The sequence below is a fragment of the Cyanistes caeruleus genome, chromosome 3 (assembly GCF_971803275.1).
Source record: "Cyanistes caeruleus chromosome 3, bCyaCae1.hap1.1, whole genome shotgun sequence".
Classification (NCBI taxonomy): Eukaryota; Metazoa; Chordata; class Aves; order Passeriformes; family Paridae; genus Cyanistes; species Cyanistes caeruleus.
Genome location: NC_141703.1, coordinates 113,933,585 through 113,954,441, shown reverse-complemented (window position 1 = coordinate 113,954,441; position 20,857 = coordinate 113,933,585). Strand labels below are relative to the sequence as shown.

The window sequence follows — 20,857 nt, the reverse complement described above, 5'->3', positions numbered from 1 at the left end:
TGTTGCTGGGAGCTGCATCCATCTGTGGGGAGGTGGGAGCAGAAACAGGGCAGCTTTAATGATATTAATATCCTTTCAAGACCACCCAAAACACCTTTCAGCCATCCAAATCAGCTCCTTGGTTCATTTATTTCTCTCCTAATAATTCTGGCTATGTCTGGACTAAATTAAGCAGCTAACCCCGTTTAAAGCACAACCTGACAGCTTAACTGAGGTGCTCGAGAAGAAGAAGAATTTACAGGCAGGCTGTGATCCCATTCAGGAGCCCCCAGAGCATCAGGCTTAAGCACCTTCTCAGAGGCTTTGAGCACAAACCCAGAGACCTTGGGGGACCTGCTTCTCACCCCTCATGCAGATCCCTTTGAAAAATGTAAATTGTGAGGGGAAAAAAAATCCCAAACTTTTCTAGCCTCGCTTTTTATGCAGTCAAAAGACAAAATGCCATGTAGTCATCTAGGCTTGTTTTTTACTGCTATTATCTCCATATTGGGTTTTGGTGTTATTATCTCCACGCTGGCTCTGCCTAAATTCATAGACAGAGTGTGATTTCCTCCTCCATTTTAAGACATACCATTATGCAAATGTTAGTAATGCATATACATTGGTTCACACTGAGCAGTGTCATCACAGAATCACAGGACGGTTAACATTGGAAGGGACCAACTACTTCCTATCAGCCATAGAAAGCAATTTTAATGCATATACACTGAGTTTTCCTGCCTTCCAAGTGATGCTGCCAGTTACATCTTGGGAGAAATCTTTGAGAAACCACTTTTAAAGTGCTTTAAACACTCCTCCCACCAATCTTGAATCATAGAAGTGTCACAAAGCGTCCTCCAAAGCCTAACTTGCTGTACAATAACAAGCAGCAATGTTAGCATTAAGAACACATTTTCCACAATGACTTTAGCGCATTTAAATGTTCTCCAACAGAAAAATCAAGCTCAGTTTAGCAGCACAGATTTAACCACATCTACAAACATGAGGAGGTTTATATGAAATGTAGAGCTTGAAATGTTTACTGTACCAGAACTTGACTGGTTCTCAGATGGCAGATGGCAAACTGATGTGAAATGATGTGGATCAGATATTAAAGGGGGGAAAATGAGCTGAATGCAAGAGACAGAAGAAAGAGATTGATTATTAAATGCTACAGAAAAAAGGCATCTCGACAGTGTTTTTCAGGCTGAAAACTCTTACAGAAAGGAAAGAAACAGATAATAGTTCTTGCAAAAACACTCACCAACCTCCCCTTTTCCTTACACACCCCCACCCACCGCAGCAAAAGCACAGTGAGAGACCAGACCCTCAGCAGGCACCTGCTGAACCCACGGAGCTACACCAGCTTACTCCAGCCGAGGATTCAGTCCACTGAGTCACCCATCCTTACCCAAAGGAAAACATACATCCTAAAAATAAATCATTACTAATAATGTGTCATCCAGCTTCCTATTATGTCTCTCTCCAAAAATGTCATCTTTTGCTGAGCACAAAGCAGAGCTTTCACAAGCTGCAGCGCACCTGGCAGAGACGAGCGCACCGTACAATTACTGGAAACAAACGCCTTTCTCTCACCTTCCCTCTCTTTGGAAGCAAATGCAACACGTTCTCAAAGTCCCCAAAGTTAAGCTCTCAATAGTAATAAATGTTTTCTTTTCTCCTGCTGTTGTTGTTGTACAAAGCAGACTCACTTTTCAGAGCAGCACGTGACAGGAGTTGGGTCTCGCTGGCTCAGAAAACACACATTATGTAGCTGCCAGATCTGAAAGCCTGTGTTTAATTTGTCAAAGTTTCCAACTCTTTAGAGATGTAACTCTTTTTAATGGTCCAATGTCTCTGATACTTCATCTGGCAAAGAAATCCAGGTGGTTTTTCTTCCCCCCAACTCCAATGTAGATAAAAGCCTTCCCCTGTCCCCTCCTGCCACCCACACGAGGTCGGGTCTGATTCTGCAGCGCGGGCAGCAAACACAGGCACCTTCTTGCTGACGGTGCTGACACTCTCCCCAGTGCCAGCCTGAGGGGAAGGAAGGAGCCATGGCACGTGCAAACAGGTCCCCTGGCTCCTGGGAAGGGGTGAGATCACCTCACCTGCCTGGCAGAGGGGGGAAGGGGCTGTGGGAGGGATGCTGGGGGCACCAGGGTGCTGCACCACCAGAGTGTGGGGAGCCCAGGGGCTGGGAGAGGGGTCCCACACTCAGCTGGGTCCCACTGGAGCCACAGAGGATGGCTGGCTCTGGGAAAGGCAGCAGCACAGGCAGAGCTCCCAGGCTCAGCCAGAGCAGGGAAGGCAAACCCCAGCCTGCTGCCCATCCCTGCAGCCACGCCAAGCTCGCTCCAGCCGCAGGGGATTTTCTGCTGCAGTGCAATTTGTGCTTTTCACTCCATACAGAGCTGGTGTCCCAGTGCAGAGCAGTCCAAGCACTGGCACAGAGGCTGCACCGATTTCCCACAGGCCCCAGGACACGTTTACCTTGCAGATCATCTCCAGCACGTCCCGGGAGGTGTCCCCAGGCCGGATGACCGTCAGGGCAGGCTGGTTGTTGGGCAGGCAGAACCACGAGGGCGTGAAGTACTCGTGCACCCAAATATCACAGTCGGGGTTGTGCTGGTGGACACTGCTCAGGGCCACTTCTTTCTCCCTCTAAATAGACAAAAATCCATCATGCCTATCCCAGCCCAACTCAGCTCCCTCTTCATCAATAACTAGGGCATGATGTGCTGCATCAGAGCCCTCCTAGACAGAAGATCTTTTGCTCCTGAGCCCAGGTTGAAGGCTTGTCTGGACAGGAACCTGCAGTTTTCCCTGAGCAGGATAGAGTGTGCCTCCTGTGCCACCCACACAGCTACACTGCTGCAGTGTGCTTCTCCTGGGATTTCACCCTATGGCCACTGGGAATGCTAGGAATGCAACAAAAAATAGTAGGGATGAAAGCAGATTTAAATTTAAAAGTGAAACGTGCTGTTTCTGGGCAAACCAATGCCAAAAAAACTGTCGTAGGTACTACAGGTACTATGCTTAGAAATGGCAAAATAGCAAATCTTAGTATTTATTCTGAATTTACTGCCTGCAAACGTGGGTGAAGGAGGCAGCTGGAGAGGGTTTTACCTTTCCATCCGGGACTGTGTCATCAAAGATCCCTTCGAGAGACTTCTTCACTGAATCAACTCCTTCTCCAAACACCTGAGGAACAACAGAGGGAATCTGCTTTAAAACAGGAGCCTGGCTCCCTGTGTGCAGCACATGCCATGGGCAGAACAGTCTGTCTAACATCCAGCATGAAATTCAAACTGAGAAATATGAACATCCATCTCCAAACACACTGCTTGCAGACATTTTTCACTGTTGCAGAAATTTGGGGTGGGGAAAACCTTCTTCAGGGTGGGTAGGTCACATCCAGCAGCCCCTCTAACCTCTTTCTGCTTGAGCTTGTCATCCAAAGAGAAATAACACAAGAACAAAGAGGTGTTTTCAGCAGAGAGGGGATCCCAAGCAGGTCAGCTCACTCCAAGTGTTGTTTTAAATAAAGAGAAGTGCTGTCCTGTGTCCCCCAGCCCCAGTTCCTCACTAGGAGCACCGCTCCTGAGCACAGGTGTGGCTTTACTGGCACAGGCACATCTTTGCACCAGTCTCTGTCCAGACCTACAAAGACCTCCACAAAGGTTTGCAGGGCACTGAGCTGGGGGACCTCTCCAACATTCCCTGTCTCTCTGCTGCAGATGCACTGGAGAAAAGGAGAACAGCAGCTGGATGGAAGAGAAGGTGAGGTGAAAAACACCTGGTTGATGGGGTGGTACAGGAAGATTAGAGGCCACTTCTGCTTGGATGTTTGTCCTGACTTCCTTGGAGGAACTGGACTAATTTTATCTCTCCTTGTGCTGGGTTTCCCCCTCAGTAAAAGTGGGAAATGAACACTTCCCCACCTCTGCCAACGCTGAGAACTCAGGAGGGCTCTGCTTCTGGCTGGCTTTCTAATGAGCCAGCTACCAAAATGTACTGAGCAAACATTCAAGCACAAGTCAGTGGAACCCTTCTCTAATGAAACAGGAGCTGGTAACCCAGCATGAGCCAGAGAGGCAAAATCAACAGCATCCCATGCAGGAGGAATGACCAAACAGGAATATTTGCGGCATCCACCCCAAATCAGCACAGGACTGCATCAGATGGGCAGGCAGGGTTGGAGCTGCAGCAGAATCCAGTACTAAAAACTGAAAAGTTCAGTTTTATAGCTCCACATCAGCACAGCTCTAGGATCAAGTTGCTGGGCTGTTTAATTATTCCCTGGCTAAAATGAAGCAGGGACCAGGCAGGATGGGAAAAGGTCTCTGCCTTTTAGGGACTTACACTTGTCTGCTTCCAATAGGCAACACTTTGCACAAGCGAGGGAAATGTGTTCAGGCACTGCATTTAGACACTCTCAATTTACTTTCTCAAAACTTCACACTTTTTACAACTCTCTTCACAAAGACTTTCCTTTAACCTGGGACAGAATCCTTCTCCATGCCTGTGCTGTGGAGGAGTGAGGGGGGCAGGAGCAGGGGAGGCAGCGTGAAGAATGCAATTATCCCCACTGAAAGGAAAAACAAAAGGGGGAGCTCAGGGCAGGGAAAAAAAGGTTTGAAAACACAGCACAGGCAGGATCCCAGCTCAGGACAAGGGATTTGGGGCAAGAAAATACAAAGTGATGGGGATGCTGCAGCACTGGCACAAGGAATTGGGAAGGTGCTCACGGAGCTGCATTCCAGCCAAACCCTGGGCTTTTGCTCAGCCTCTAAATATCAGGTGAACTTTTAGTGTCTCGCTCCAAACAAGCTGAACAATTCCACAGCCTTCATCCTCTGCTGAACAAAACAAACACCCACTGCTGCTTGAACAGACAGCACAAGAAATCACAGGGCACACAACAACGTGTGTCCCCAGCTTTTCTCCAAGAAGTGAGAGAAGAGAAAGAAAGGCAGAGCCCACATTTCCTGCAATTAGATGAGGTATGGCTCTCAAAAAGTGAAAGCTGTAATTAGGGATGTTTGGGAAGAATAACAGGGAAGCACCTTCCTACCACAGTGGAACACAGAGAAAGATCTGGGCAGTGACTGGGTGGAAACAGCACAACTTCTCCTTTTTTATAAATCTGAAGCAAAACAGGGAGTGTCCTGACTGAATGCAAAGTTTCTTGTCACTTTAGGAAGTTTTCAGAAAACTCAGCTATATTTAAAGCATTGTACAAATTAATCATTTTAAATTAAAAACAACCAAGCAAGTCTGGATTGTTTTGGGGTTTTTTTCTCTTCAAAGCTGTATCTGTTGTACACTGCTGCTTTGTTGCTCCTGAGATTGGGGAAGGCACCTCCAGGAAAAGCAGAAGCAGCAGAAATGCAACAACAGAATTCAGCTAAAGAAAGGGCAAATTCCAAACCTGTGATAGGAGCTGCTGTGCACTGATGTGCAGCTGCAGCCCCTGATTTGTGAGGGGGATGAGGAATGTGGTGATTCTGTGCCAGTGACTCTTTGTCGCTGCATTCTGCCCGCTAACAAACCGACCTTGCAAATACCAGTACCCCGAACCTGCACCTGCTTACCTGGTTAATGCTCGGCCTCCCTTGCTTCTTCTTCGAGGTAGTGTCCAGCCCCCAGAGAGAAGAAAACCTGCTCCTCCGCTTGCTGGCAGACCTGGACATGGCCTGTGTCCTTCTCCTCACGCCCGACTCCCCCGTGCGAGCCGCCACCTGTCGATGCCACATGGCTTCAGGATCAGCAGCAGCCCCACAACACACCCCACACCAAACTGGGGGCTGGGCTGGGGGAAAGGGCAAATCCTATGGCAACCAAGGGCTCTCACTGCTGGGACAGTGGGGATGCTGTCTTACTGCAAATTAACTGGCTTCTCCCAACATCAAATATTGAAATGGACACTACACGCCACCTCCATCATTTTTTGGCATTTAATGTGAGATGTTTTAAAGCAGCCTAATCAACATAGAGAAAAACCTCAACATCTGTGAGGGGTTTGAATTTTTTCTTTTATTTTTCTTTTCCTAGCAAGATTTCAAAGCTGAAGAAACCTGAGATTCCCAGACTTATCTGTTGCTTCCCAAAAACTCGGTTTTCCTCTTTGCTCTTTCCTGTGGAAGCACTCTGGGCATCCTGGTGCTGACTCAGAAGAGCAGCAAGGCCAGATAAAAGCTTGCAGGCAGGTCATGGCATTTAAACCTGCACTTCCTTAAAGATAAGTGACATCTGAAGGGCTGAGCAAGGCACAGGAAGGGGAAAAGTGAGATGAAATGACCCTTCCCATCAGAGCAGTGTCAACTACTCGGCAAAATGCCCTGTGGCAAGAAGAGCCATTTGCCTTTTTTGATCCCAGCTACCTGGGGAGCGTTTCCCAGGCCAGGAAGCTGTGCAGGAGATCGGTGGGACATTACTCAGAGCTGAAGTGGTCAGGCCCAAGTCGAAGGAGATTTCCCATGGGGAGGTGGCCTGAGGAGAGGAGCTCCTCAGGCCAAAAAGGGAGTGGTAGAACAGCAGGTATGAACGGGAGGCACAGCCAAGCCAAGCAGCCAGCCCCACCCTGCTGACTGCACCTCCTGAGCACCTCAGTGCTGCCTTCCCACAGCCCAGCAGAGTGGCACTTTGTCATCTCCACAGCGACATCTCCATTCCCATAGCCCAGACCGTGAGAGCTCCCACGGCTCCACCTGGGACATTTACACAGGGCTACCTGGGATAACTTAGCACAGCCTTGGATCAATGTACTGAGGAACATCTGCAGGAGATTTGGCTCATGGAATCACAGAATGATTTGGGACAGAGGAGACCTCAAAGCCCATCCCACCCCACCCCTGCCATGGCAGGGACACCTCCCACTGTCCCAGGCTGCTCCAAGCTCCAATGTCCAGCCTGGCCTTGGACACTGCCAGGGATCCAGGGGCAGCCACAGCTGCTCTGGGTAAATTCCCTCCCTGAAACTTGAGTTAGGGTTTCTAACATGAGGTTGCATTTCCCCTCGTTCCTGGGGGCAAAGGAGGACATGAGAGTTTGCTGAGAAGAGAACACGTGTCTCTTCCAACACAACATTTTCAAAACATATTTTTTCCCTTGGCTCTCCAGAGACACCAGCATGAAGAGACAGACTGTTTTTCAGCCTAACACTCAGTGCTTTGCTTGATGCAAAAAAAACCCCCAGCATAAATGCAAATTACAGCCCGCCACTTAAAAAATATAATAAATCCACCAGCAATTAGCAGATGATGACGCTAATCTTTTCATATAGGAAAGAATAAAAACGCCCCTAACTGAATTACAGCTCTGCATTCAGCTGAAGGGTACAGCTGACATCTACAAGACAACAGTGGAGCTCAGCTATTTCTGAGAAACTCCAGGAGTCCAAGCTGAAACTACAAGAACTTAAATTCATTAAAACCCCAGCACTTTGCAGAACATTTCCCTGTACTTTTAAGAGCTGAGTTGTTACAATACTTCAATTTAAACAACCATTATTTGCCACACCTTAGGTAGCAGAGAAGAACATTTCCCCTCCCTGGAGGAGCATCAGGTGTTGATGACCAGAGGGTGGATAGTGGAGTAATGGTCAGTAGTTCCATCCATACGGAAGTCAGACATACTTGAGAAGGTCTCAGCCAGCAAAGGCTGAGGGTCTCAGAGCAGCTCCACTGTCTTCACAGGATGTGTGGATCAAGCCCAAATTCGTGGGCACTTGAGATGACCCTGCTCTTTTAACAGTCATGCCTTAAGTTTTAGCTTTCATTTCTCCCAGATTCTGCACTGCATTTGTGTGTGACTCTGAACTTCATATAGAGTGTCAGCAAGTTCTCCTCACGGCTCAGGCAGACACAACAATCCTTTTCCAGCCCCAGAACCAAGGACACCATTGCAGCCTCAGGCCCAAAATGTATAAACAGCAGTGAACTGAGGAGAGCAATCTGGGAGGATGGGACTCCATCACCTGAAGCTGTAATTGGACAATTAAATGTGGAAATGGACCAAAACTTTTAAAAGCGTGAAAACTCATGACTCAGAGTCCATCTTGGCTGGAGCCACAGCCCAAGGTGCATCCTTTGAAGGTTTTCTAATAAACACCTACTTTATTCCTTTAATTCCGTCCTGCCTCTGTTCCAGGTAGCCTCTCTAGGCACCAACAGGAAAATCTGTCGATGGTGGAAATGCAAAATGACACGTACAGGTCGAAGAGGCAGCAAGCAGCAGCTCCTTCAGCCACCCCCAGCCCCTCTGGGAGCAGGATCTCTGATCCCTGACCCTGCAGCGCCCAGCCCTGCCCATGCCCACTCACCAGAGCGTGGAAGGACGACACAGAGAAGATGCCCAGGCGGCCCATGGCCACCTTGGTGGGGCGGCTGGCGAAGGCCAGCAGGCGCTTGGGGTTGGGCAGCTCCCCGCCCTGCAGGCTCGCCAGGTAACAGCGGTACCGGAACAGATCCATCTGGAACTGCTCCAGGTTCTGCTCCCACACGAAGATCTGGGTCCGGCCGAGGTTCCAGAGCGAGGGGAGAGAAGGGGAGAAGAGGCTGGTAAATGCCTTGAAAAAATTCCCAGCAGCACATCCTTTTCACCAACACTCATCTCACTCAACAAACCCCGATTCCTGATTTTCCCACTCTCCCCCGCCCTCCCAAGCCCCCAAAGGATGCAAATATTAAGAGTTTTCATTAGATGGAAAACAACTTTTTCTACATTCATGGCAGAAGTCTCCTCCTGGGACAACCGCTCCTTTGATACAATGCTAATTAACAGGATTAAAATTTCATTTTTAATTTTCTTTGTATTTCCAGGATTCTCTGCTCAGCAGTCCCTTAGGAGGCTTTTTTCATGCATCAAGAGCATCTGAGGAACCAGAAGAGCAAACCCCACCAAACTGCAGGCACAGGGCATCCCAAATCAGCAGCCACCGCAGCAGCTTTGCTGTGAGCAACAACAGAGCTTGAAAAAGTGCCATACACTGGGGATAATTAATCTGATCAGTGGAAGAGTGCTGTAATCAGCCTATGGAAGGACTTATTTAAATAATTCAAATAGCTTATAGGAAGCAGTTTCAAAGCATCCAGACAAACTCAGTTACATAAAGAGACTGCTCTGCCCTCTCACTGTGACTGACAGCTTTGAGTGGAGCTCTTTAGCATCTCCCTCCCCTTTCTCCCCTATTTCCCCTTCTCACGGGCTTCCAGGGGTACAAATCTCTTTAGCTCAGCCCCAAACACTTTCCATGCCTTACATTACACACTTGGCAGCCGTGGTAGCAGAGCTCCAAATGAGGGAAGCAGGAGCCATATGTTAAGCTTCCCAAAATAAGGCGCTGCTGCAGCAGTGGGAGAGACATCTGCTCGAGGCTCTCTGCTTCTGAAACCCAGCCACGCTGTCCACTTGATGGCAGGAGGAGCGGGCCCAGGGGGAGCCAGGGATGCAGCCACAAGGTCAAGGCAGACCCTTGTGACAAGCAGAAACCAGGCATGGCTTCTTCAGGCCAGCTGCCAGCAGAAGCAGCAGTGTTTGTTGGTGTGTGAGCAGCTGTTCCCCACGGCACCCTCCAGCTGTGGCCTGGCAGCCTCCTCAGTCAACCTCCTGCTATCCAAATCTCCTGGAGGCCAGCAGAAAACAGCCCATTCTGGATCTTAGTGGGGAAATGGTGCAGCTAAGGCAGCCAGCCCAGCTCTCCTGCTCCCACCTGGCTCCAGGGAGCTCACATCAACCTCTGAAAGGCCTTAAACCCTCGCTAGGGACTAATTTCACATGAGCAAGAGCTTACCTGATCCAGTATGGTCTTCTTCTTCTTGGAGTCTGTGACAGAGGACAGCTGCATTTCACCCATTTTCTTCATCTTCTCGTCCATGTCTATCTTCTGCTCCAGCTTTTTGATCTCTGTTTTGAGCAGCTTGACCGTGTCCTCCTTGTGGTGCTGCCGCGCCACGGCGGTGGCACAGGCCGAGTGGATCGCCGTGATCCAGTTCTCCAGCTCTGTCTGGCTGCATGTCTGCACGCAGGGAAAGAGGGCAGAGGCACTCAGGATCCTCTTTGAAACTGATTGCAGATTAACAAATGCAATTCCAAGGAGTTTCCTTTCCCTTTGATCTCAAGATTCAAAGCCTTAAATCCACTTACTCCTGTCGAAGTAATCACCCCCCATCATCCATAAGCAGGGCATTTTTAACTCAGCACCAGGCACTCAGCACTTGGAATTACACCTCTATCTGTGCTTTGCAGCTGTGGGTGCTTCCCAGCAAGGCCTCAGGAATTAGCTCCCTGGCTCAGTGCTGCCATAATTTCTAGCTTGGCATTTTACCATGATTTCTAAACTCCAGTTCCTTAAGGCAGGGAATGCACCACCGCTGTGCTCTTCCCAGGATGGACAGCTTTTCTGGCATGCAGCAGTTAATCATAAATTAATAATAAATTAAAAGGTGACCATGAGAAGTACGAGTAGCTCTACTATGGTGCACAGACAAACAAGCTTTCTGTTTCTGAAGGTCCCAAAGGTCTCTGGAGACACCTCTGTTACCATTAAAGGCTCATCCTCATTTTCACAGCTCTGGCTGTGTCCCTTCCCAAGCATGGATATGGCAGTTTGGGAAAAGGGTACGTTTCTCCGTGCTGGAAGTGTCCAAGGCCAGGCTGGACAGGCCTTGGAGCAACTTGGAATAGTGGGAGGAGTTCCTGCCCAAGGTAGGGCGTGGAACTGGATAATCTCTAGTGTCCCTTCCAGCCCAAAGCACTCCATGAGACACCAGGCTGGAGCATGGGACACCAGTAGTGTTTTCTGGAAGAAAACTGTTCTGATTAGAGGCTTTTGACATACAAAGAAGAATCTTTCCAGATTCTTCTTTCCAGATTTTCAAAATAAAAAGTCAATCCTCTTAAGGCCTCTTACTAAACTCCATTCCTTTTTACAGTAGGTCATAAAACAAACCTTCCAGCCAGCTCAGGGTTGCAGAGGACTTTCTGTGAGAGTCAGCCTGTGGCAATAATCACACTGGTATTTGGCTCCTGGCTGGAAAAGTAGCAAGGTGCCAAAACACCCTGTTCTAATTAAACTTTCTGATGATGCTGATCTATTAATAGACAGCCCAGCATGACTCCACCATTTGCTGGAGAAGATGAGGAAGGTCACCCTCACTGAGGTCACAACCGACAGCCACGGATGAAGCTAAGGAGAGCTTCCCAGAGAAGCCCAGCTGGCCTTCAGACTGATGCTCCCCAAACTTCTGTGGTGCTGAAACAAGTGGGACACAGCTGTCCCAGAATGACACCACTTTCCTCACTCAGGCTAGAAGCCCTAAGCACAAACAGGACCTGCTCCAGGACTGACCTCCTCCTTCCCAATTCCCTCGGCTCTAGCTGGCACTGTACACAGGATACAGCTGAAAAATGGTCAGGCCCTCTGCCCAGGCAGTAGCACCAGCAGGCTCTCATTCCGCTGCTGAGGATACTGTGAATCCCTCTAGCTGGAATTATCTGCCAGAACAGGAGACACTTTGCCCACAGTCAGGTGGTGAAACCTCATCCCCAGCAGAGAAGAGATCAGCACTGGGCTTAGAATGAGATGCTGTGTTTGTTAATTCCTAGCAAAATCCTAACAGCGTTTGCTGACTTATTACATTTCAAAGCATTATCTGCATACAATTAGATTAATTTTTCTTCTGGGTTTCCTGGGGAGAGGGAGGGAAAAAGGGGTCTGGAGTGGATTTTAGGAGCTGGACCCAGCCCTAGGTGGGTGATGGGAATCAGTGCCCTTCTCAAGGGCCAGGATGACCCAAGCAGGCTGCAAGCACCTGACACACGTGGGTGCTGTCCCAAGCTGCTGTGAGCTGCCAGCACACACAGCGACACGTGCCAGGCTGGGTTTGCGTGGGCACAGCCGGAGCTGCCTGAGCGCTGTGCGAGGATGGGGGGTGCCTCTGGGGGCACTGCAGTGGGCAGGCTCCTTACCAGCTCTCCAGGATGTGTGAGATCACAGCCAGCCCTGTTTTCCACAGTGCAGAAATAGCCTCCTGCAGGGCTGTGCCTGTCCTTGCCAAACCCGCTCCTACAGCTCTGTGCTGGCTGGGGGCACTCTCGGGACATCCCCTCCTTCTCTGCCCCGTGGCAGAGGGGACACATCACAGAACCTTTCTGGCAATAGAAATGACTGGGTTTTGCTTGAAAAGGCTCAGTTTTGCTTCTTCCCTACACAAAAACCTACCTGTGGCATAACGACACCAGGCTCCTAGAGAATAAGCTTTGGGGTGATCTCACTGGGCCCCTCCAGTCTGGGAGCCCACAAGAAAGACAGAGAGGGATTCTTTGTAGGGACATGGAAGGACAGGACACAGGGCTTCCCACTGCCAGAGGGCAGGATTAGGTGGGATATGGGAAAGGAATTCCACATGTGAGGGTGGGCAGGCCCTGGCACAGGGTGCCCAGAGCAGCTGTGGCTGCCCCTGGATCCCTGGAAGTGCCCAAGGCCAGGTTGGACACTGGGGCTTGGAGCAACCTGGGACAGGGGAAGGTGTCCCTGCCCATGGCAGGGGGTGGAACTGGATGAGCTTTAAAGTCCCCTCCAACCCAGGCCATTCTGAGGCTCTGTGATTCCCTCTCAGCTGGAGGAAGGTGTGCAGGTGCCAAAACACACATCCCCTTCCCAGGGAAGACGTGAAGGAGAGAGGGACAGGGGCACTACTACAGAAGGAGCTGAGGAAAAATCCCATTGAGGTGTCAGAGAAGTTAGTCCACAAAAAAAGATGGGTCAGACACTCAGTCCCTCCAAGAATCAGAAGGGCTTTTTTTTACACGAGTTTAAGAATCCAGCCTTTTGCAAGTACAGCTGCAAGGGCCTACAACACAGCGTAATTTTAATTTTTTTGCTCTGGAATACAGGGGAGTGATGATGTGGGGACACATCCTACCCCAGAGCAGCTTCTGGTTTGAGAAGGCAAGAAACTCCATTGTCATTGGAAAGAGAAGTAAAGGAATTTTTCCAGAGGAAATGCACCTACCTCAGCATGTTCTGCCAATTGCAAATAACAGAATGTCACACTCTGCTTAGTGCCAGCTTGACATAAAAAAGGGGATGACAACCTAAAAATCACTCAGGGAAGCAGTGGTTACCAAATTACAGAAATCTTTTCAAGTGAAACACACGAACTAATGGATGGTCTTTGATGTAAGTCCTGGGAATTTTTTTTAAATGTACCCAGCAAAATTAAGACATTTCTCTTTCCTGATTAAATTCCTGCACTTCCAGTCTCTTCTTGGGCAGCAGCAAAATGCATGAACAAGGGGCAGCTGGATTCTGTAGCCCCTCTGGGAGAGCACCTGCAGATCCAGACATCCCCTTGCACTTCCTACTGCTCTTGTCATCCTCTCCAGCCTCTCTGCAAGGCCCTCCTTTGACACGGGTCTTTTACAAGACACAGAGAGTGGCACAGCACATTTAATGCCCAGCTGGATGTCCTGTGTGGTGACAGGCTTGGTCTGTGTGTTTGAAGCATGCTGCCCAAACAGATCTTACGGCGATGCTGGGGCATTTCTTCATTCTCTGCCCCAGCCATCCACACAAAGAGGGTCCAGCCAGTTATTAAAAAAGCAGATTTGACACTGATCATGTTCAGATTGTGTCCTTCCAAAGGAAAACCCCAAACCTACTGGAGTCAGCAGGACTTTCCACTGATCTCAACCAGAGCTAAGATGTCCTCCTGTCTGGGAGACAGAAAAAAACTTGGCAAAAACCAACCTGGAAGAGGAAAGCGTCCCCAAGGGAGTTGCTGAGGCAGAAGACAAAGTCCTTCTTGGGGTGCTCAGGCACGGCTTGCACGATGCTGTTCTCCACCCAGACAGCGTGTTTGGGGATGCTGTTGTGGTCAATGCCAGACCTGCCATCAGTCTCGTAGAAGAACAACGTGCAGCCTGCAAGGGACAACAAGCAGCACATTCAAATGCTCTGCTGGTTTTAATGGCAAGCAGGCACACCACGAGCCGCAGGGCACAGTGAACCCTGACCCAGGGCTGTTTTGTTCCCCCTGAGTTTTGTTCTCCCTAGGACTGCCAAAACAGAAGGTCACAGGCAGTAAAATACACTCCCAGATGAGTAACATCATAAGAAATCACAAGTTCGGGCTCATGGCCACCCCATGCCTGAAATTCTGGTCCCCTGAGGGTGACAATCAGCTGTGAGCCAGCCCTGGGAGCAGACAGGCCCCCGGGCATGGCCCAGCCTCAGCCTCTGCAGCTGCTGCTACAGTCCCTGCAAGGCTAAGATCAAGCCATTTAATTACTGGATGCAGACAGTAACTGGAATTAAAATGGGCTGGGGTGAGCTGTGCTTGCTGAAAGACTGATGGACAAAAAAACTTAATTGGGGACACCAAACAACCTGCTCGGTGTTGCAAAATAATCTCTACAATCCTCCCGGGGAAGGAAAACAAAGTATAGAGCAAGTGTGCAATTTGGGAGATTCCAAAAAGAAAAGGGTCTCCACCTCTCCCACCTTCCCACATTATATCCAGTTATTTACAGGCTGGCACGTAGTTGCTGTGTCACTGGAAAGGGATGTTCTGGTACCCAGCCCCTCAGAAAACAATTTGCAGCCAAACAATGGCAGCTGCTCACTTCAAAGCCTCAGTTAAACACTGCCAGTACTAGGGCACAGCAATCCAAGGAGTTAACACTCCACTTGAGCCAAAGCATTTCAAAACAAGATCCCTCCCCTGCTCATCCTTCCCCTTTCTTCTCCCAGATGGCCCTTTGTTTGCCTGCTCCTCACAGCAAGACCTTCCTGCCCCCTTCCCAGGAGATGAGGACTGCCCCTCACCTCCCCTCTCTCATTTCCCCAGCTCTCCAGCCACCCCAAGCAAGAGCTGGCTCCAAACTTTGCTGATGGCCTTAAAATAGAGCTGCAAATAAAAAATAAACAAGCGCTCTAGGAAGAGCTCTCTGTGGGGAGGACAGGGTTTGAGCACACTGAGCCTTTTGGGTGACCCCACCTAGAGCAGGAGACACGGCTCTGCCTCTGCTGGCTCCAGCCACAGCAGAGCAGAGGGAGGCCAGCCCCAAAACTGTGGCTTCCAGTTTCCTTGCTGATGAAGCACATGAAGGTGAGTTTGAGAGCATGTGCCTAACAGCGACTGCAACAACCCGGAGAGAAGAGGGTCTGTGGCCCAGCAGCCGAGGAGGGAGCGGGGCAGCTGGGTGGGTACAGGTGACACAGCCAGAGCCACACATCAGCCTTGATGACCAACCACAGCCTCCTGTCCACCCCGCAAATGTGCTGCAACCCTGAGTGTTTATACTCATGAAGCACCTCCCAGGGAAGGAGAGGTATGGGAGGGACGCAGAGCGTGGCAGAGGCCTCGTGTCATTGTCACCACCATGGTGTGCCTGCGGTGGCACACGGGCATTCGTTCAGCTGCCAGCAAGCCATGGACACGCTTCTCCAAGGGAACCATCCCTGGGTGGTGCCAGCAGGGCTCCAAGTAAGCTATGAACCTCACTGCCATGCCTTGGACTACACATGTGCCACGGCTGAGCACATCAACGACCAGCACCCAAAAAACCAGCAGGGCCGCTTCCCCGCACTCCAAGTGAACGATACTGAAGATCACGGCAGCTTTTGTTCCGAGTCCAGGCCCCTGGTCTGGCCGCCCCACCGGACCCCAGCCCGCTCTCCCCGGTACCTTTCAGGGACACCCAGTAGTGCTTCCACTTCCTGCGCGTGGCCGACTCCACCTTCTTGTTCTTCTTGTGCACCAGGAAGTTTTTGACGGCCAGGGCGCCGGCCTTGCGCACGGTGCCCTGCGCGGCGCTCAGCAGGATGTCGGACTGGCCGGGGGAGCTGAGGGTGCCGCTGCTCTGCTCGTCGCTCAGGGCCGAGCCTGCCTCCTCCAGGTGCTCGCTGTTGGTGGTGCTCATCTCCAGCTCGCGGCGGAAGTTCTCGTAGACGCCCTGGCGCAGACCATCGCCCGCCGAGCTGCTGCCGCTGTCGCTGCCGATGAAGGCGCGGCCGGCGGGCGGCGAGTAGCTGGCCGTGGTGGCGTTGGAGCGCCGCGACAGCAGGTCCGTGTCCGTGGCTGCGCCCTCGATGCCGCTGTCGGTGAACTCGCTGCCCTCGCCCGCGTTGACGTCCTGGCGGAGAGAGAGACGTGGGGTGAGGAGGGGAGAGCATGGCCGAGGCCCTGGGCCTGCCCGGGGGCACCGCGGTTCTTCACACCTCCGTTTTTCCTAGCAATGGGAATCCCTCAGCCCTTCTCCACGCTAGGACAACTGGAGGAAAAGGTGGGGTAGTGACAAAAGGGCACCACAGCTGTCCTGGGACAGCACAGAACTCTCCACCTTGGAGAGAAAGGTGGCTTCATCACCTTCCATGTGCCACGAATCTCCCTGCAGCTTCATGGGGACAGCTGCATTCTCAACATTTAACATCTCACAGCTCCAGGGCTGTGTTTCCCCACTGCTGCAGGAGTCCCTGTGGGTCCACACTTTGACTCAGGGGCATCTAAGGCAGGATTCCTTCCTTCTGGAGACCAACAACTGGAGGAAAAGGTGGGGTCGAGGCAGAGCTTCCAGAACAGGTTAGGAAAGACCAGTCACACATGCACTGCTCCAGGTGGTGCCTCCGCGGCCTTGGCAATTTGGAATATAAGATGCAGCATCATCTGTTTACATTAAGCCAAGTTAACAGTGCTAAAGGTTTTGCAAAAGGAGAACATATGGTAGCAAAAACTGGCAGCGTTGAGAAAAGCAGCGCCCAACCTACGCGTTTTGAGGAGAAAACATTGATATTGTGCATTCACACCTCCAGCTGAAGATACATTTCAGACACCCCAAGGCCAACCTTTGAAAATTATGTAACTAAAAAGGTTCTTTTTTTTTTTTTTCCTCCTGACAGGTTAATGTGGTTGAGATTATTTCTGTCCTCATCACAAACCGTAATGATGTGCCATATGATATTCCCCACCAAATCCCACAGACCCTTCTTGGTTCCCAGGAACTTGCAGTGCAAGGATCAGAAGAGACAAGATTACAGCCAATTTGAGCAAGACAGGAGAAAACCCCATTGAATTGGGGTTTTGAAGCCTGTGACTCAGCCTGCCCCCTGCTACAAGGCCAATCCCCCCAGGCGGATACCCATCACCGCCTCGGTATCTACAGGCATCTGTGGCAGATTTTGGAGGACAAACAAAGGCCAAACCCTGTAAATGGAAACAAACATTTTAGGCACTTGAGCAAAGAGGATGCAAAGAAGTGAGAAATATGGCCAAAACCAACAGTGATTTCAACCTCTACCTCTCCTGCAAGAGCAGCAAGCTCTTGATTCACAAGTTTAAAAAAAAAAATAAAAAAATATGGGTCTCTGAGAAGAGGTAGCAGAATGGAGTATTTATTTTGAGAGAAAACAAGCTTCCAGATGTTGGTTCAAGCACCAGTTTTCTTTGTATCCAAGAGCAGCTCTGTGGAAACAAAGAAACTCTCCATCAGCTCAGTGTGAAATCATCCTCCTGCGGAGCAAGGGCTGGCTGGGGAGAGCTTAGGGGCAGGGGAAGGGCTGACTAACTTTTAAGGCATTAATTTGCAATGGATGGGCTCGTTCTTTATAAACACCGCTTCCCAAGGGACACTTGGAGTCCAGCTGGAAGAATAAGCACTTCCTTCCCCGCTCAATGAGCACAGTTCTGCTGGTCCATCTGGTTATTTAATGCAGCACACAGTGACAGACAGGCTGCCCTGGCCAGGCCAGGATTGCTCTGCTCCTCCATGTGTGAAAGGGATGAGTAGGGTTTCCTGGAAGTACAGCCCTGTCCCCACCCAGAGCAGCTCTCACAGCCACACGTGGATCCTGCTGTTCCAACACTCTGGGTTTTGGGAGGCCAATTACCTTCTCACTCTGTGCAAAGGAGGACTATCTGGCGAGGGGAAGGGAGATAGGATTTGTAAGGTTACAGCCTTTCAGATGACCTTGGTGAGACATTGTTTTAGCTGCCTCAGTCTCCCTGTCAATAAATGGGGCTTATACTCTGTAACTAACATATGAGTGTATCAGCTTATAAAAAAAAATTACTTTTAAAAATCCCTCAAGGATGGAGATCTCAGAGTAAATATAGTTGTTACACTTGCTCATGAGGTTAAACCATGGCACATTTTGCAAAGATCTCTACAATCTTTATCACAATGTGAGTGATAGGCTGGACTCGTCAAAAGACCTTTTCAGTGTAATGTTACAGCCCTGCCTCTAATCTCCCTCTGCTCCTTGCCCTCCCTTTTCCACTTCTAAACACTACTTCTCAAGACTTGTGGCAGAGGTTCCACTGGGCTCTGGGACCCCTGGCACTGCGGGAGGGCCCAGAGGAGCAGCACCATTCCTTACTCTGGCAGTGCTGCCGTGTGCCTGGAGGCGCCCAGGAGGCTCAGCAGACATCCTGACGGGACAGAGGAGGGAGAGGTGGAATGCCCAGTGCCACAGAGATCCATCCATCCGTGTGGGACCATTGTCAGCACCGAGGCCACGTGCCAGGGCAGCCCTAGGAGCAGCCCTGTGCAATGAAGTGGAACGAGTTATCACAGCCCCATCAAGAGCAGAGAGCAACTGAACTGCTGAACCATCTGGGGAAAGTGCCACTGGAAGTATTAGCAACCCACTCAAATACAGGGTTTCTTCCTCACATCAACACTGTGTTTCAGGCAAAACAAGGCAGTGGGGAATAAAACTGCAATGCAAAAGCTACATCAGGCTAATGCACCTGCTGCTGTAGTTTCTGCATGTGCTCTTATGGTAACCCATACCTCTGCTGCAGCCATACCTGTTAAATAATTTTGGCTAAATTTAAAAGATAAGCATAAAAAAAACCCCTTTGCTTTAGGAAAAATGTCTACATTCAGCTAGCAAAAATCAGGGGAGGAGTTTTGGGACAGGTTCCAAGTGTCCCCATGTTGAACATACCTGGCACTGGCCTCTGATGGAAGGAACCAGAGGATGGGACAAGCCTTGTCCAACTCTGGCTCATGACTGGGCACACTTGGAGCACCTGCAAGAGCTGCACTTCCCACACTTCCCACCACCAGTCCTGCCACGGACACTGACAGGCCCTGGTGAATCACCTTCTCCTGCCCCAACGACAGCACTGATTCATGGGCACTTGGGGGCTGGTTTAGTAGGAAAAATCTTACTTCCATAAATATAAACAGTTCCTCTTGGTTAAAGCCCTTTCTAAATGATCCATTAAATTAAAAGTACAGCTGAGTGGGGGTTTTCCTCAGAAGGGGCTCCCTCCAAGCCAATGCATATCCTTTGTTCCCTGTCCTGTTGAGCAACAGAGCAATCAGATGCTCACACTCAGCAAGAGTGATTGCACACAACCTGTCTGGCTGCTCCTGAGGCAAGCACCTCAGCATACATTTCAAATGGGCGAGCAGCCTGATGGTTTGCATGCTTTTATCTGACTGGTGTCCCTTTGAAGCTCCTATGTGGAAAAAGATTGGCCTGATAAGTGTTTTTCCTTTCTTTTCAGTACTCACTCTGCCATCATTTGATGGTCAAGGTTTGCTCGCTGCAAACCCAAATTGAATCCTTTCTCCACAGTCACGTCAAGAGGCAAAGATAAATCCTAAACTGCAACTGAAACCTGAGTGGGAGAAATGGTTTAATTCCTACTTCTGTGCACTCACTGCACTGGGGCAGCAGCTCTTGAGATGTCTGAAAGAGTCAAAATTTTTAAGAAATTAAATTTAGAAAAAACAAAATAAACAAACGCTTGCATGTGTCATTAAAGCTGCTCAGGGTAGTTTAATAAGCAAACAGGTTTGGGTCACGGTTCTCTGAAATAGAATTTGCCCCTGACAAAAAGGGACTAGCCCAGACCTCCAGATACCTCTCCTGGCAATAAACTGCAGTCTTATTACGAAAGGATGAATCACAGCCACAGGTGTCTGGGCAATAATCCCTGGGAAGGTCTTAGGGCACGGATTTCAGTGGATCTGGACCAGGATTCCTTCGTGAGCTCATTGTGGTGAATGCTTGCAGTGTAATTTGGCACCCTGGAAGGACAGAAGAGGAGCCCAGGAGACACTGGGATCTGGGAAGGAGATGTGCATGCCTTGTGCTCCTGTGGGACAGCAGGCAGCAAACACCACTGTGCTGGGGTCTGCAATGCCCAGATCTGCAGGCAGCAGCTGGTCCCTCAGGACCACCCTTGGCTCCTTCACTCCATGCCGAGCTGCCACCTCAGCTCTAGGCAGCGAGGCTTGGCAGCATTTTTGGTTCACTGATTCCCCAGATGTTTTCCAGCCAATACCTGGGCCTTTGCAGGAAGATCATCCCTGTGCTTCCCCAAGGAAGCTTTCTTACCTTAGATGCCCTAAAGGCAAATCACGGACACACGGGGACTCCTGCAGCAGCAAGAGTACAGCCCTGGAGCTGTGAGACATAAAATGTATGAAAATTATCCCCACCAGCTCCTCCCTGGCTCTAGCACTGACTTTGGAGGGGTACTGAAGTCCCTAATTCCATGAAGGAGAATCTGGCCCTAACCCAGTAAAGGCTCTTGCAGTGTGATCCCTGCCTGCAGCTCCCGACACCTGCACGGATCCGGGGTGAGTTCCCACCTTCCGTCCCCTCAGTTCTCGGGTGCTGCAGTGTTTAATGCCTCTGTTCCCAAAGCATACACTGAGGAACCCCCAAATCTACCCTGCTTTCATCCCAGTGGACCACCCAGCTGAAGGAAGTTTCTAGAGGAGCTGAGTTAATCATAAACTAATAAAAGCAGCCGAACTGTGCTCGAGTTAAACCAAGGGCAACGTGCCATCAAAATCCTCCCTGTTAAATTAAAATACAGGGTTGGGTTACTTTTTGTTTGCTGAAGCAAAG

General features: G+C 50.1%; 1 protein-coding gene across 1 annotated transcript in view; it reads right to left on the bottom strand.

The window, feature by feature from the left end:
- The window catches only part of TIAM1 (TIAM Rac1 associated GEF 1), a 152,105-nt gene that overhangs the window by 39,131 nt on the left and 92,117 nt on the right, over positions 1–20,857 (bottom strand). The window contains exons 6-12 of the mRNA XM_086883683.1: positions 15,675–16,122; positions 13,736–13,908; positions 9,776–10,000; positions 8,306–8,491; positions 5,577–5,723; positions 3,109–3,183; positions 2,473–2,643 (exon numbers count right to left, since the gene is read on the bottom strand). Of these exons, the coding sequence (XP_086739809.1) occupies positions 2,473–2,643; positions 3,109–3,183; positions 5,577–5,723; positions 8,306–8,491; positions 9,776–10,000; positions 13,736–13,908; positions 15,675–16,122 (1,425 nt within the window). The remainder of the gene's footprint in view (positions 1–2,472; positions 2,644–3,108; positions 3,184–5,576; positions 5,724–8,305; positions 8,492–9,775; positions 10,001–13,735; positions 13,909–15,674; positions 16,123–20,857) is intronic.